This window comes from Petromyzon marinus, chromosome 10, assembly GCF_048934315.1.
Source record: "Petromyzon marinus isolate PM22_M1 ecotype Great Lakes invasive population chromosome 10, UKy_Petmar_22M1.pri1.0, whole genome shotgun sequence".
Taxonomy (NCBI): domain Eukaryota; kingdom Metazoa; phylum Chordata; class Hyperoartia; order Petromyzontiformes; family Petromyzontidae; genus Petromyzon; species Petromyzon marinus.
In genome coordinates, this window is record NC_133676.1 from 9,088,598 (window position 1) to 9,101,083 (window position 12,486).

General features: G+C 47.8%; 1 protein-coding gene across 9 annotated transcripts in view; it reads left to right on the top strand.

Moving 5' to 3' along the window:
- CDK14 (cyclin dependent kinase 14) overlaps window positions 1-12,486 on the top strand; it is a 135,459-nt gene that overhangs the window by 17,323 nt on the left and 105,650 nt on the right. For 2 of the 9 annotated variants that reach the window (XR_012941406.1, XM_032951403.2), the window contains exon 1: window positions 2,435-2,660. The exons of 5 other annotated variants lie outside the window; for them this stretch is intronic. Coding sequence is in view for 3 of the 4 variants with exons in the window: in XM_032951403.2 (XP_032807294.2) it covers window positions 2,520-2,660 (141 nt within the window). In the remaining variant the exon portion in view is untranslated. Of the gene's footprint in view, window positions 1-2,434; window positions 2,661-12,486 lie in introns of those variants that run through there. 2 more of the 9 variants (XM_032951401.2, XM_032951402.2) reach the window with 1 other exon arrangement.

A 12,486-nucleotide genomic window follows, 5' to 3' on the forward strand; every position in this document is an offset into this window, starting at 1 on the left:
CAACCTCCTTAAATATTCGATTACCGATGCAAATTAAGAGTCTGGTATGTCTGCAATAAAAATAACCGTTTTTTGATTGAACAACATGTTAAAACAGCTCTACATTTTGACCTGACCTTGTTAAAGGGTTTCATTAAAGACACATCTTCATCATCAGCAGCCACAATAAATCTGCTAACTGAAGGACCTCCCCAAGCTCTCTCCACTTCTTGCGACGCTGTGATATAATGATCCGTAGAGTACCTGCACACGAGCTGATTCCATCGTCCTCGCAAACCAAGGCCTAAAATAAAATCTATAATTTACAATAAATATCACGTGCCTATTTTGTCAGTCGTAGGCAGCCTGCTGTTTTATAAATTATCTGCTGCTCGACACCGTTGATTTAATTTGGATACGTTCATTCAAATGAAACCTTGGCCAGGCCCTCGAGAGTAGCAGAGTGCTGCTGCTTGAACGTGTCACTCATGTGTCTCTCTTAGCATCATTCCTCTGGCCCATCTTGTCTACTCCGTTCTCCCCCACCACCTCCAACTAGGCTGCACAGGCTTTGAATCCAAACCGCTTCACAATAACCCTTTAAATGTAACAGCAAAAAAACCCCATCAAGGCTAGCTGATCGAAGAGTATTGTAACGTGCAATGTGTACATGCACGGATGGCTCTTTTGCATTTCACTTTTGGATGATGGGAGGGGGGCGGCTTCATTCAGTAGTGGGTTGTTAAAATTTTATTTAAAACTTTCGTGACTGCAGGAATGAATGTTCTTGGTTCTTTCGGTGAAGTCACGTAGATAGAAAATGTAAAATTTAATCAAAATTTAAAATAAATAAATAAATAAAATGGCTTTCATTTTCTATCTGCGTGACTTTACCGAAAGAACCAAGAATATGGGTTGTTAATGTAGCTCGATTGCTGCATGTATATAATTAAACATCAGCATCGATATGGTGAAAACGATTTTACGGAACTGTAATAATGAACAGCCCTTTTGTAAATTCCATCGCTGGATTATGGCCGCCTCCACACGCCGCCGCACGCAGGTCGCTGGCGTTGCTTGGCGATATACTTCCCCATTCTAGTCGGTGTGTGGTAGGGAAGGTGGGGAGCATAGAAGTATAATGCAACAATACATTTCGCTGCATTGCCCTCTGCTGCTCACCACATAGCCCAGCATCCTACAACACCTGTTATACCACGGCGATCACCGACCATGGTAGGCTCGAGTGTGCTTTCGAGATCATTCACAATGAGGTTGGTTTTGTTTTCGGCATCCCTAGTCTGATTAATACGTGTAATATTGTACTCACCCATTGCAATTGGCCAGGCCTCTCTCTATTGTCCCTGTGACTGCTCTACCCATTACCTCCCTCTCATTCTCCCTCTTGCTCCCTCCCCATTCCCCATCCCTTCCCTCCCGAGACCCCCCCCCCCACCCACCTCCTGCCCCCCCCACCCACCTCCTGCTCCCCCCCCACCTCCTGCTCCCCCCACCCACCTCCTGCTCCCCACCTCCTGCTCCCCCCCCACCCACCTCCTACTCCCCCCCCACCCACCTCCTGCTCCCCCCCCACCCACCTCCTGCCCCCCCCCCACCCACCTCCTGCTCCCCCCCCACCCACCTCCTGCTCCCCCCCCACCTCCTGCTCCCCCCCACCCACCTCCTGCTCCCCCCCACCCACCTCCTGCTCCCCCCCCCACCCACCTCCTGCTCCCCCCCCCACCCACCTCCTGCTCCCCCCCACCTCCTGCTCCCCCCCACCCACCTCCTGCTCCCCCACCCACCTCCTGCTCCCCCCCCCACCCACCTCCTGCTCCCCCCCCCACCCACCTCCTGCTCCCCCCCCACCCACCTCCTGCTCCCCCCCCCACCCACCTCCTGCTCCCCCCCCACCTCCTGCTCCCCCCCACCCACCTCCTGCTCCCCCCCCCACCCACCTCCTGCTCCCCCCCCCCACCCACCTCCTGCTCCCCCCCACCTCCTGCTCCCCCCCACCCACCTCCTGCTCCCCCCCCCACCCACCTCCTGCTCCCCCCCCCACCCACCTCCTGCTCCCCCCCCCACCCACCTCCTGCTCCCCCCCCACCCACCTCCTGCTCCCCCCCCCACCCACCTCCTGCTCCCCCCCCCACCCACCTCCTGCTCCCCCCCCCACCCACCTCCTGCTCCCCCCCCCACCCACCTCCTGCTCCCCCCCCACCCACCTCCTGCTCCCCCACCCACCTCCTGCTCCCCCCCCACCCACCTCCTGCTCCCCCCCCACCCACCTCCTGCTCCCCCCCCACCCACCTCCTGCTCCCCCCCCCCACCTCCTGCTCCCTCTCATCCTCGGCGTGCCAGCTTAGCATGCCGAGGCGCGGCCAAGCAGGAAAATGCACCGCAGCAGCAGCAGCGGCAGCAGCTCTGCTTCCTCGCTCGCCCGGTGGGGCAGAAGCATTGAGCCCTCTGCCTTGTGAGGTCGCCCAGTCTCCCCCTCGAGCTCGAATGTTTATATATCTAGAGACGCCGCACGTGAGCACATGCATGCGTGCGTACACGTGCGCCTTGGTATGCGGTTCTCCCTCGTATCCCCTTGCAGTATAACCCCGTCGCTAATTTGTTTCCTTGTAACTAATGCATTTTCCAATACCCACCGTTCTGTGGTTAATGTGTGCGACTTGGTGAGTACCATTGAGCGTCGCGTGTGCTTCTGTGCTTCAGATCAGGCTTACATGAAATAAAACATATATCTGAATACTGTACTTTCAAATCACCATATTTAACATTAACCACACGTGCTATCATTTCCGTTTAGGAATAGGATTGACAGTATTGTGTATGTGAATGTGCATGCCTCATGTGAGCTCACTGCACAATTGCAGGACCGATTTATTCTGCTTTTTATTTTTAAATTGTTTCCATTACATTATTAGAGCAATCGGTGATGTTCTGAGCACCCTGGTTGTTTCGTGCATTAAGGACGCTTCTTGGGATTTTATGATGGGCTGCATTCAGTTGTGTGCTCTCGATTGATCATCGTCATTATAACCAATGTCATGGCCAGCCACCGGCATCACCATTATCGTGAGTGGGCTGTCATCATCGGTGCTAGTGACTCGGTGGAACATTGTGGTGATAATAATGTTGGTCACCAAAAATTGTCTCATTTTTTATACACCATATTCTGCAGCATTGATTTGATGAAACAAAAACCGTCAGGCACATTCCCTGCAAATTGTTAATCATGAGCTCGTTGGGTGAGCATTTGCAAAGGGAATGAGTTCCATTCCTGCCAATAATGGGTTCTGATTGATGCCGGCTATTCAATTCTATCTCCGAAGGACACTGCTTGTCAGTCATAGGCTTGGATTGAAGCCAAGATGATTGCATCACAGAGTGATGTAGTAATGTTCGTACAGGGGGAGAAAAAAAATAGGTCAGATGAAAAGCAACTGCAGCTGAAAGCTGTGATAGCGTCACTGTACGAGCGCTGCTTGCTGTAAACAGCGCCGCTGTGATGCATCTCTTGATTAAACGTATCGACGCCAACGACTTCCGTTACCGTGAGGGTCCTGCGGCAGGACTTTTCCTCAATCGAAGCAATTATAACCCGGAGTAAATATTTAATGGCGCGTTTGGTGTTGCGTTGCGTGGCGAGGTTGGATTGCGTTCGTTAAGATTCCCCAAGCGCCGCCGTCGAGCCTCTCGGTGCCTTTCCGAGCGATGATTCGCGACGCCAGCGGGGAGTCGAGGGTGGTGCACGATGGGCGCAACGCGCCAGTTGCAGTTCCACTTCCTGTGGCCCCCCCATCATGCGGCAAGCAGCCCCCCCCCCCCACCACCCACCGGCAGCTCCAAGAGCAGTCAATGATATTCCACGGTGATGGTTACCTTGCACCAACGCGCGCGGACGTGCACGAAAGAGTGCAGACTCGCAGAGGTGGCTAATGGTTCATGTTGCATCGGTCAAGGTTCCCGGCAATTGCCGGGAGAACGCCGAGCGCGTGGAAAGGATGTGGGAGCCATGAGAACGTGCAAACCTGATTTTTTGTGAAACGTTGGTACCATGTGAGCGTAGAGCATTCCCCATTAAGGTTAACAGGTTGGTAGGGATGCAGCAGTCGTCTGTGCGCAGTGTTTACGCTGGTGGTGTCTGTTGTCGATGGTTGTATTGAACAGTAGCTGGGAACTGCACGGTGGCGAGCGTTGCCTTTAAGGTAAAGACGCAGGCCTGCAATTTCCTGCTCACGCCACTGCTAGCAGAAGGGCCTCTAGTAGACGGAGCTATATTGAGCCCTCCTAGAGGATAATTATCCTCCTCTTTCACGCTGGCCTTATATCTTGGTAGAGGTCTTGAAAGAAGCTGAGGTGCCCACAATTTACCCCACCAACCACAACCTGTTGGGTAAACATAGGTGGGGGGGGGCGGGGGGGGTAGGAAACTTGCCCTTTATTTAACTTGTTATGCTGAATCTGAATGTAAAATTTTTAATGTTTGACAATTTGAACGATATACTCTTTAACTGGAGATGATTCTTCTGGGAGATGTACGAGCGCTCGTGCACATCTCATTTGTACGAGTAATTTGCATCTTCCTCAGCCACAAATCTGTCAATTGTCAAGTGGTCGCCACTCGCCCGAGCTATAAAGCGTGACAAGAATTTAATGACATTGCTGCTATGCAAGTTTTTTTCTTACGCGTTTTTTTCTTCATAAAAGTGATTATCCTAATTTAAATTTCCATTCTAATCCCATACAACATCCATCCCTATATGTTTTTTGTCATTATATGTGAATTCTTGCAGGACAGTTTTCTCTTTTCTCAACCCGTCCTTTGATCACCTCTTCTCAGCCGGTCTGATGACGCTGCCCTCCTATCTGAATGCCACAATGACACAGCGTAGTCCGAATTAGGGCACGTGAGCCCATATCAAATGCTACCAAAGGTGCTTGTAGACGAATACATTTTATCGCATGGTATTAATGTGTAATGCTATTAAGCACAATTGTTTCTCAATAACCATATCTTCAGGCGTTGATTTATCGTCCTCATTGAAATACTGTACTCAGTGGTGTGCCGTTGGCCTGGCGTTATTAGAACTAATTCAGTCAGTATATATATATTTCCTTATAATCGGGTGATAAATCTACGAGGTCACTTGTCTCCCTTGCAAAGGAGGGAAGAATACGAAGATTATCGTGGACAATTTAATATTGCAAAAGCGATGAAACGTGTAACATTTAAGGCGATGAAAAAATGCAAACACCGTTTGTATTGCACAACATGCTAATGCAATTTCAGTGGCATCTAAGGGGGAATCTGCAATTACCCGTGTTCACTCCCAACCATTTCACCACCATTCACAAGCACTTTGACTCGTGACCTGTGTACTGATGGGTGTGGCACCTCTCGATCGTGCGTTCAAGGCAAGTGTGCATGGTCACCGCACACAATCACGCGCCCCGCGCTGACATTTGCCGCACTGACATATTCGGAAGCCATTGGGAGTTACGCACTTTGAAATCTAAATCTGAATTGAACACTCATTTCTTGTGTTTCGTTTGTTTTCCTTCCCCTGCACACCTTCTGCTGCATTGGGATATTTGGCCGATTCCGCCAACGGGGAGTTGGGTTTTTGCGTGGGAGAAAACCGGAGAATCTGGAGAAATCCCACAGCGTACAGCAGGGGGGTAACATTCAGCACTGCCTTCTCCCTGTTCCCCTCATATCCACACACCCGTAACACGTGGCAAGCCGTGGTGGTCACGCATCCAGGTACTAACCAGGTCCAACCCAGTCACATATCAGGCAATTTAACGACGTCTGGCGCGTTTAGGGTGATTTACTCGTGGGTTCTGTCGTTTTATTTACATGTGGATACGTTCACGTGTCACTTAAATGGCATGCATGCAAACAGCAGTGTAAGAGAAAAATCACGAGAAGGAAGCATCCATTCTGAAGTGTAACACCTCAGAAAATGTAGCGCCTGCGATTAGCACGGTTGGCTACGCACGGTGCGAAAGAAGTTCAACATACATACTCAACCTTATTCAGTTGTCAAGCTATTGGGGAGTAGAACGTAACATCTGTCTCTCACACGCAAGCCGTCGGTCGCACGGCCTTCTTGGAGTTGCCATCTTGTCAGTAGCGTTGGTTCACCACAAGCATAAAAAAACACTGCACCGGTGTCGAAATTCGTTGTCTCGTCAACAGTGCGAGGCCTGCTTGAACCAATGCCGGTGAGCTGCCATTTGCTTATAGGCAAGGACTCGTTCTGTGAGCAATGGCTCCTGGTTTGACGCAAGCTTAATTATTTATTTGTGGCAAGTAAAACGGTCCCTTTCATTCTGGAGCGTTTCAGAACCACCGCACTGTTCCTGCAGAGTCATCAAGAGTCTCTGTGTGTGCATGCTTGCGTGTGTAAGGATAGTGTCGCGGTTAGCGCGCTGTACTACGAACCTGGCGACCCGAGTACGATTCCCGATCACGGCCAACACTAGTGACGATTATCCGAACCGGTCCTGGGCCTCCCCTAGGTCGACTCAGCCTCAAATGAGTACCTGGTGGTGCTGACCACTCGCCCCCTCGTGTGCCGTGCCGGCCTTTATAGGTGCTCCCTAACAGCACTTGCCCCGACAGTTTGTTAAGGCTACACGGGGGATCTTTTTTGTGTGTGTGTACTTTCCCTAGGACAAATGACGCACGAATACAGAGGCCACCCTCGCAGGGGGGGGGGGGGTCCAAGCTAAAGAATGTCAAACAATTACAGAAGTTAACCTGGCCTATTGAGTGATCTAAAACTGGCCCAATGAAGCTATAATGTAGCGTTGTGCGTGCGTGCGTGTTCACCACATTTTAGAGAGTGGTAGGGTAAAGTGGCCAGTTCACTGCCCTGCAAACTCGACGACCTGGCGCCTCGACCACCGCCACAACAAGTAAGGGTATGGGTGGGCAGGCTTGCGATTTAATTTACCCGGCTGCCTGGTTAATCAGTTAAATCGGTCAAATGAACACACTTAAAAATGTAGTTTACATTTACAGTGAGGGAAAAAAAGTATTTGATCCCCTGCTGATTTGTACGTTTGCCCACTGACAAAGAAATGATCAGTCTATAATTTTAATGGTAGGTTTATTTGAACAGTGAGAGACAGAATAATAACAAGAAAATCCAGAAGAACGCATGTCAAAAATGTTATAAATTGATTTGCATTTTAATGTGGGAAATAAGTATTTGACCCTCTCTCAATCAGAAATATTTCTGGCTCCTAGGTGTCTTTTATACAGGTAACGAGCTGAGATTAGGAGCACACTCTTAAAGGGAGTGCTCCTAATCTCAGCTTGTTACCTGTATAAAAGACACATGTCCACAGAAGCAATCAATCAATCAGATTCCAAACTCTCCACCATGGCCAAGACTAAAGAGCTCTCCAAGGATGTCAGGGACAAGATTGTAGACCTACATAAGGCTGGAGTGGGCTACAAGACCATTGCCAAGCAGCTTGGTGAGGTGACAACAGTTGGTGCGATTATTCGCAAAAGAACTGCCATTCTCCCTCGGCCTGGGGCTCCATTCAAGATCTCACCTCGTGGAGTTGCAATGATCATGAGAACGGTGAGGAATCAGCCCAGAACTACACGGGAGGATCTTGTCAATGATCTCAAGGCAGCTGGAACCATAGTCACCAAGAAAACAATTGGTAACACTACGCCGTGAAGGACTGAAATCCTGCAGCGCCCGCAAGGTCCCCCTGCTCAAGAAAGCACATATACATGCCCGTCTGAAGTTTGCCAATGAACATCTGAATGATTCAGAGGACAACTGGGTGAAAGTATTGTGGTCAGATGAGACCAAAATGGAGCTCTTTGGCATCAACTCAACTCGCCGTGTTTGGAGGAGGAGGAATGCCGCCTATGACCCCAAGAACACCATCCCCACCGTCAAACATGGAGGTGGAAACATCATGCTTTAGGGGTGTTTTTCTACTAAGGGGACAGGACAAGTTCACCGCATCAAAGGGACGATGGACGGGGCCATGTACCGTCAAATCTTGAGTGAGAACCTCCTTCCCTCAGCCAGGGCATTGAAAATGGGTGGTGGATGGGTATTCCAGCATGACGATGACCCAAAACATTCGGCCAAGGCAACAAAGGTGTGGCTCAAGAAGAAGCACATTAAGGTCCTGGAGTGGCCTAGCCAGCCTCCAGACCTTAATCCCATAGAAAATCTGTGGAGGGAGCTGAAGGTTCGAGTTGCGAAACGTCAGCCTCGAAACCTTAATGACTTGGAGAAGATCTGCAAAGAGGAGTGGGACAAAATCCCTCCTGAGATGTGTGCAAACCTGGTGGCCAACTACAAGAAACGTCTGACCTCTGTGATTGCCAACAAGGGTTTTGCCACCAAGTACTAAGTCATGTTTTGCAGAGGGGTGAAATACTTTTTTCGCTCATTAAAATGCAAATCAATTAATAACATTTTTGACATGCGTTTTTCTTGATTTTTTGTTGTTATTCTGTCTCTCACTGTTCAAATAAACCTGCCATTAAAATTATAGACTGATGATTTATTTGTCAGTGGGCAAACGTGCAAAATCAGCGGGGGATCAAATACTTTTTTCCCTCACTGTAAGAATGGGTAATAATAATAAGAGCAATAGGTGGGTTGTGGGGCACCTGGTTGTGAATACGGGCACTGAGTTCAATTTCTTGGCCATGGCCAACATCAGTGGTGATTATCTGATCGGGTTCTTGGCCTCCCATTGGTCATCTCTGCCTTCAATGAGAACCTGATGCATGGTGTAAAGATTAGCACACAGAGAGAGACAAAGGCAGCCGGGCATGGTCCTGGCCACACCACCCCCATGTGATCTGTGACAACCTTTAGAGTTGTTGCTTTCGGATGTAAGTTTGTCCTCAACTTTGACTCTGTGGACCACACTGGGGACTTGTGTCTTTGTTTACCTTGTTATGTGTTATTTGCCGTAATGAAATAAAGTGCTCTTCGTTTAGGAACAGATACAGACAGCCTTTGTGTGTGGGGGTTGCAACGGGAATTTTGTTCATTGCAGTAAACCACATACCGGCTTTTCAATCCAGACGCTAGTAATGGAATTCATTTTGTACGTTTCCCGTAGAGCTCATTGACGCTCTTTGCGTGAATGAGGAGCAGAGGTTGAGTGCTATAGGGGGAAGCCTATAAAAAATAATGAGCAAACGCTCCGTGGCTACGTGCGTGTGCGCGCCCCTTCTAAATGTCACGGCACTTTGGAAATATAACGTCTGAAATCGCTCCGATACGGATATCCAAACACCCAACGCGGCGACGCGCACAGGTTGTGTTTAAACACGCGGATGTGATGCATCTCTCTCTGAGTTGATGCTGGCATTTCCAGGATAAATAGGGTTTTGTGTTAGCAACACCAACCAGTCCTAAAGCAAGTGAAAAACATCTTTGTGTTATTTATTGTTCTTGTTGTTGAACAATTCAGTTATTTCCCTTTGGAATGTAAAGCATAAAAGCCCATCTTGTTTTCATTTCTGCATTAATAGAGAAAGACAAAGGCAGGAAATGCACTTATTTATATTTTACCCCCCTTTCAGAATGCAAGACATTTTCATTCAAGTGCAATTACATTCACGGCACAACAGCCTCTCCTGTAATTAGGTCTTCGGTGAAGTGAAGCTTCGACTAAGTTCCGTTGGTTTGCGCCGAAGCCCCTTTTAAATGCCCGCTCTTTCATAGTCAACACCAAGAGACGACTGCGTGACTGCAGATGGAATGGAGAAGAAAACAATAGAGCTCTAGTTTTATTCAATGAGCCCAAAACACCGATGGTTCCGTTCACAATCGACCGGCAACCGCTAGAAAGAATCGCCCTTGTTACCGGGCCACGTGGGGCCATTGAGGGGTGGGTTACCGCCATGAAGTATTCCTGTCAGCGTTTCTCAATGCGAATTGAATTGATGGAAGGGCCTGCCTCGCTTTGCCACTGCCCACGACATCTGCTGCGTGTTTACGTGAAACGAACATGCATTCCTTGTTTTCGTTATAACTGCACATTGGCAAAAACAAAAAAATCCTGCAAGCAATTCTTATAATGTTTAGATACTTATTTCTTTACTCCACTTTGTATACGGTAGTTATTGTATATTTATTTTGCAGTGGAGGGTGGGGTGGACTGCTCGAGTGAAATTATAGTAACCAAACAATAACCATTACCTACATGGTGGGCAGCCGAGGATAGGGCAGCAAAATCCATTGTTGTACTGCACGTCTATGTGCCGACATTTATACTCTCTGCCTTCACAAACACACTGCCCAGTGCGGTGAAGTATGGTCAAAAAACCTCGACAACCCACACAATGTGGGGAGGAACTGTGCAGCAGTGGATTGACAACCAATCAATACCTCTACTCTCGTTCACTGGGTCTCTCTCCTGCCTGTCATATGTAGCAGGGCATCATTTCAGCTGGGTCTGGCTGGGCCGGCGACCCGGAAAATATTTCTGCACACAACAACCCACATCCAACATACCCCTCGCTATGGCCGCGTGGCTATTAATCAAGTGCCACCTACACCATTCTACCAGCGATCCGGAAAATATTCAGTGGCAAATGTGAATCTTTGATCCTTATCCATCTGCATCCTTGCTGCGTTACACCGCGTGCTCAGCACAGGGTGCCCCTTGACCTTGTTTACATGAGCCCCATGCACGACGCAGTGTGTGATGGGTACAAAACGGCCGTCTCCATTTAATTTGCCAAATATTTCACATTTTTCCAGCCAAATGCCAACAAAAATAGGAACCAGCGGTGCACTGTGTAACCACGTGTCAGAGCCATTTGAAAAGGACTGCACTGTAGACATGTCATCTGTCAAGGGCAGTGCTGTCATATTATTAGGTTTATCACTACTCCATTGAGTTTTTCTTCATTTTCAGTGCTATTTTGTCGATGTGATAAAAATGTAACCTTAAATCTAAATGTTTTTCTATTGGTGTTTGATATATATATGTATGTGTGGGTATATATTTTCTGCCAGTCAGCATTGTTTTTTTTTAAGATTAATTTATCAAGTTGGATATTGACTAGCATTGTATAAAATATATAGTAATGTGAAGATATAATTGTATATGTGTGAATATATATGAACCGTCAAGTTATCATACTATGTTCAAATTATTATGTCAAATTTATATTCAGGTTATATATGCTCTGAGGTCATTCCCGCTATCTCAACCATTTCTTTATATCAATATATCTCTCCATGTATCATTGTTAAATATTGAATAGAATTTTACGTCCAGTAACCCTAAACTTGTATTATCTTTTCTAGATTTAAAGCTTTCGTGACTGCTAGGATCCATACTCTTTGGTTCTATTGGGTAAAGTCACGTAGGTGAAAATAAAATAACAAAAAATCACGACGTTTCGGCCACAACAAGGGGTACCTCTGCGGATGTGTATACTTTAACTTAGCTATTTCAATGAGCCATTTCAATGCTAAATTATATGCTAATTCCTTTGTCAAGGCGCTTTGTTTTCATCTCACACAGCTTAAAGGTCGTGATCTAAGCGTGGCTTCTCTCACTCCAGCGCTGTCCTCCAGACAGTCTCGTCCCTTCACCTGATGAAGGCCGCTTGTGTTGTGGCCGAAACGTCGTGATTTTTTGTTATTTTATTTTCACCTACGTGACTTTACCCAATAGAACCAAAGAGTTTGTATTATCTTCTCGCCTTGCTCCAGTTTTCTCCTACAAATGAGAAACATGACAGGAGATCCACCTACCTTTGTCTACCAATCTTCAGACATGTCTACCATCCAATCTACATACTTATCAACCAGTCTACCTACATCGCACTCCACTGTCCACCTCCCTATCTATCAACAAATCTAGCCACCCATCCATCTGCCTTCCGAACCACCTTCATCCGTACACGAGAGATGTTTATTATTATTACACTTGTGGTATTTCAATAAGCACTTCATATTTGTTCAAGCGCTGCACATTTTGTGGCCAACAGCAGCAGGACACACAAAAATAATATCGTCAGTCAAATTGATTTTGGCCCTGCACTTGGGAGGTTACCTCCTCCGTAAGTGGGGAATTAAGCAGTCGCCTAATTGTGACTTGCAGTAAAGTGCAATGCATCACTCGCATCACTGATCTTTGTCCAATACTGGACACGCTTTTGCAAGATGTGCAAATGGAATTTACTTGGCAAACCCCAGACACCATCAAATAGCTTTCCATCTGGTGACCCTAGACACCATCATCGTCATTACCGTCATCATCGTTGTCAGCATCATTAATCATTATCATCACTAGTGCATAGGTTTTCGCGGTTGTGCGGTATAGCTCTCTGATTATTTGCCGGGTTGTACTGCACTCTGTTCGACGCGACGTCCGACGTGTTGACAGCACGTGGAGCGGAACGTTGGACATCGTGCTCAACGACACCCGGTGTAGTTGAAACTCTTGCTGCTGTTGTCATGCTCGGCGATGCTG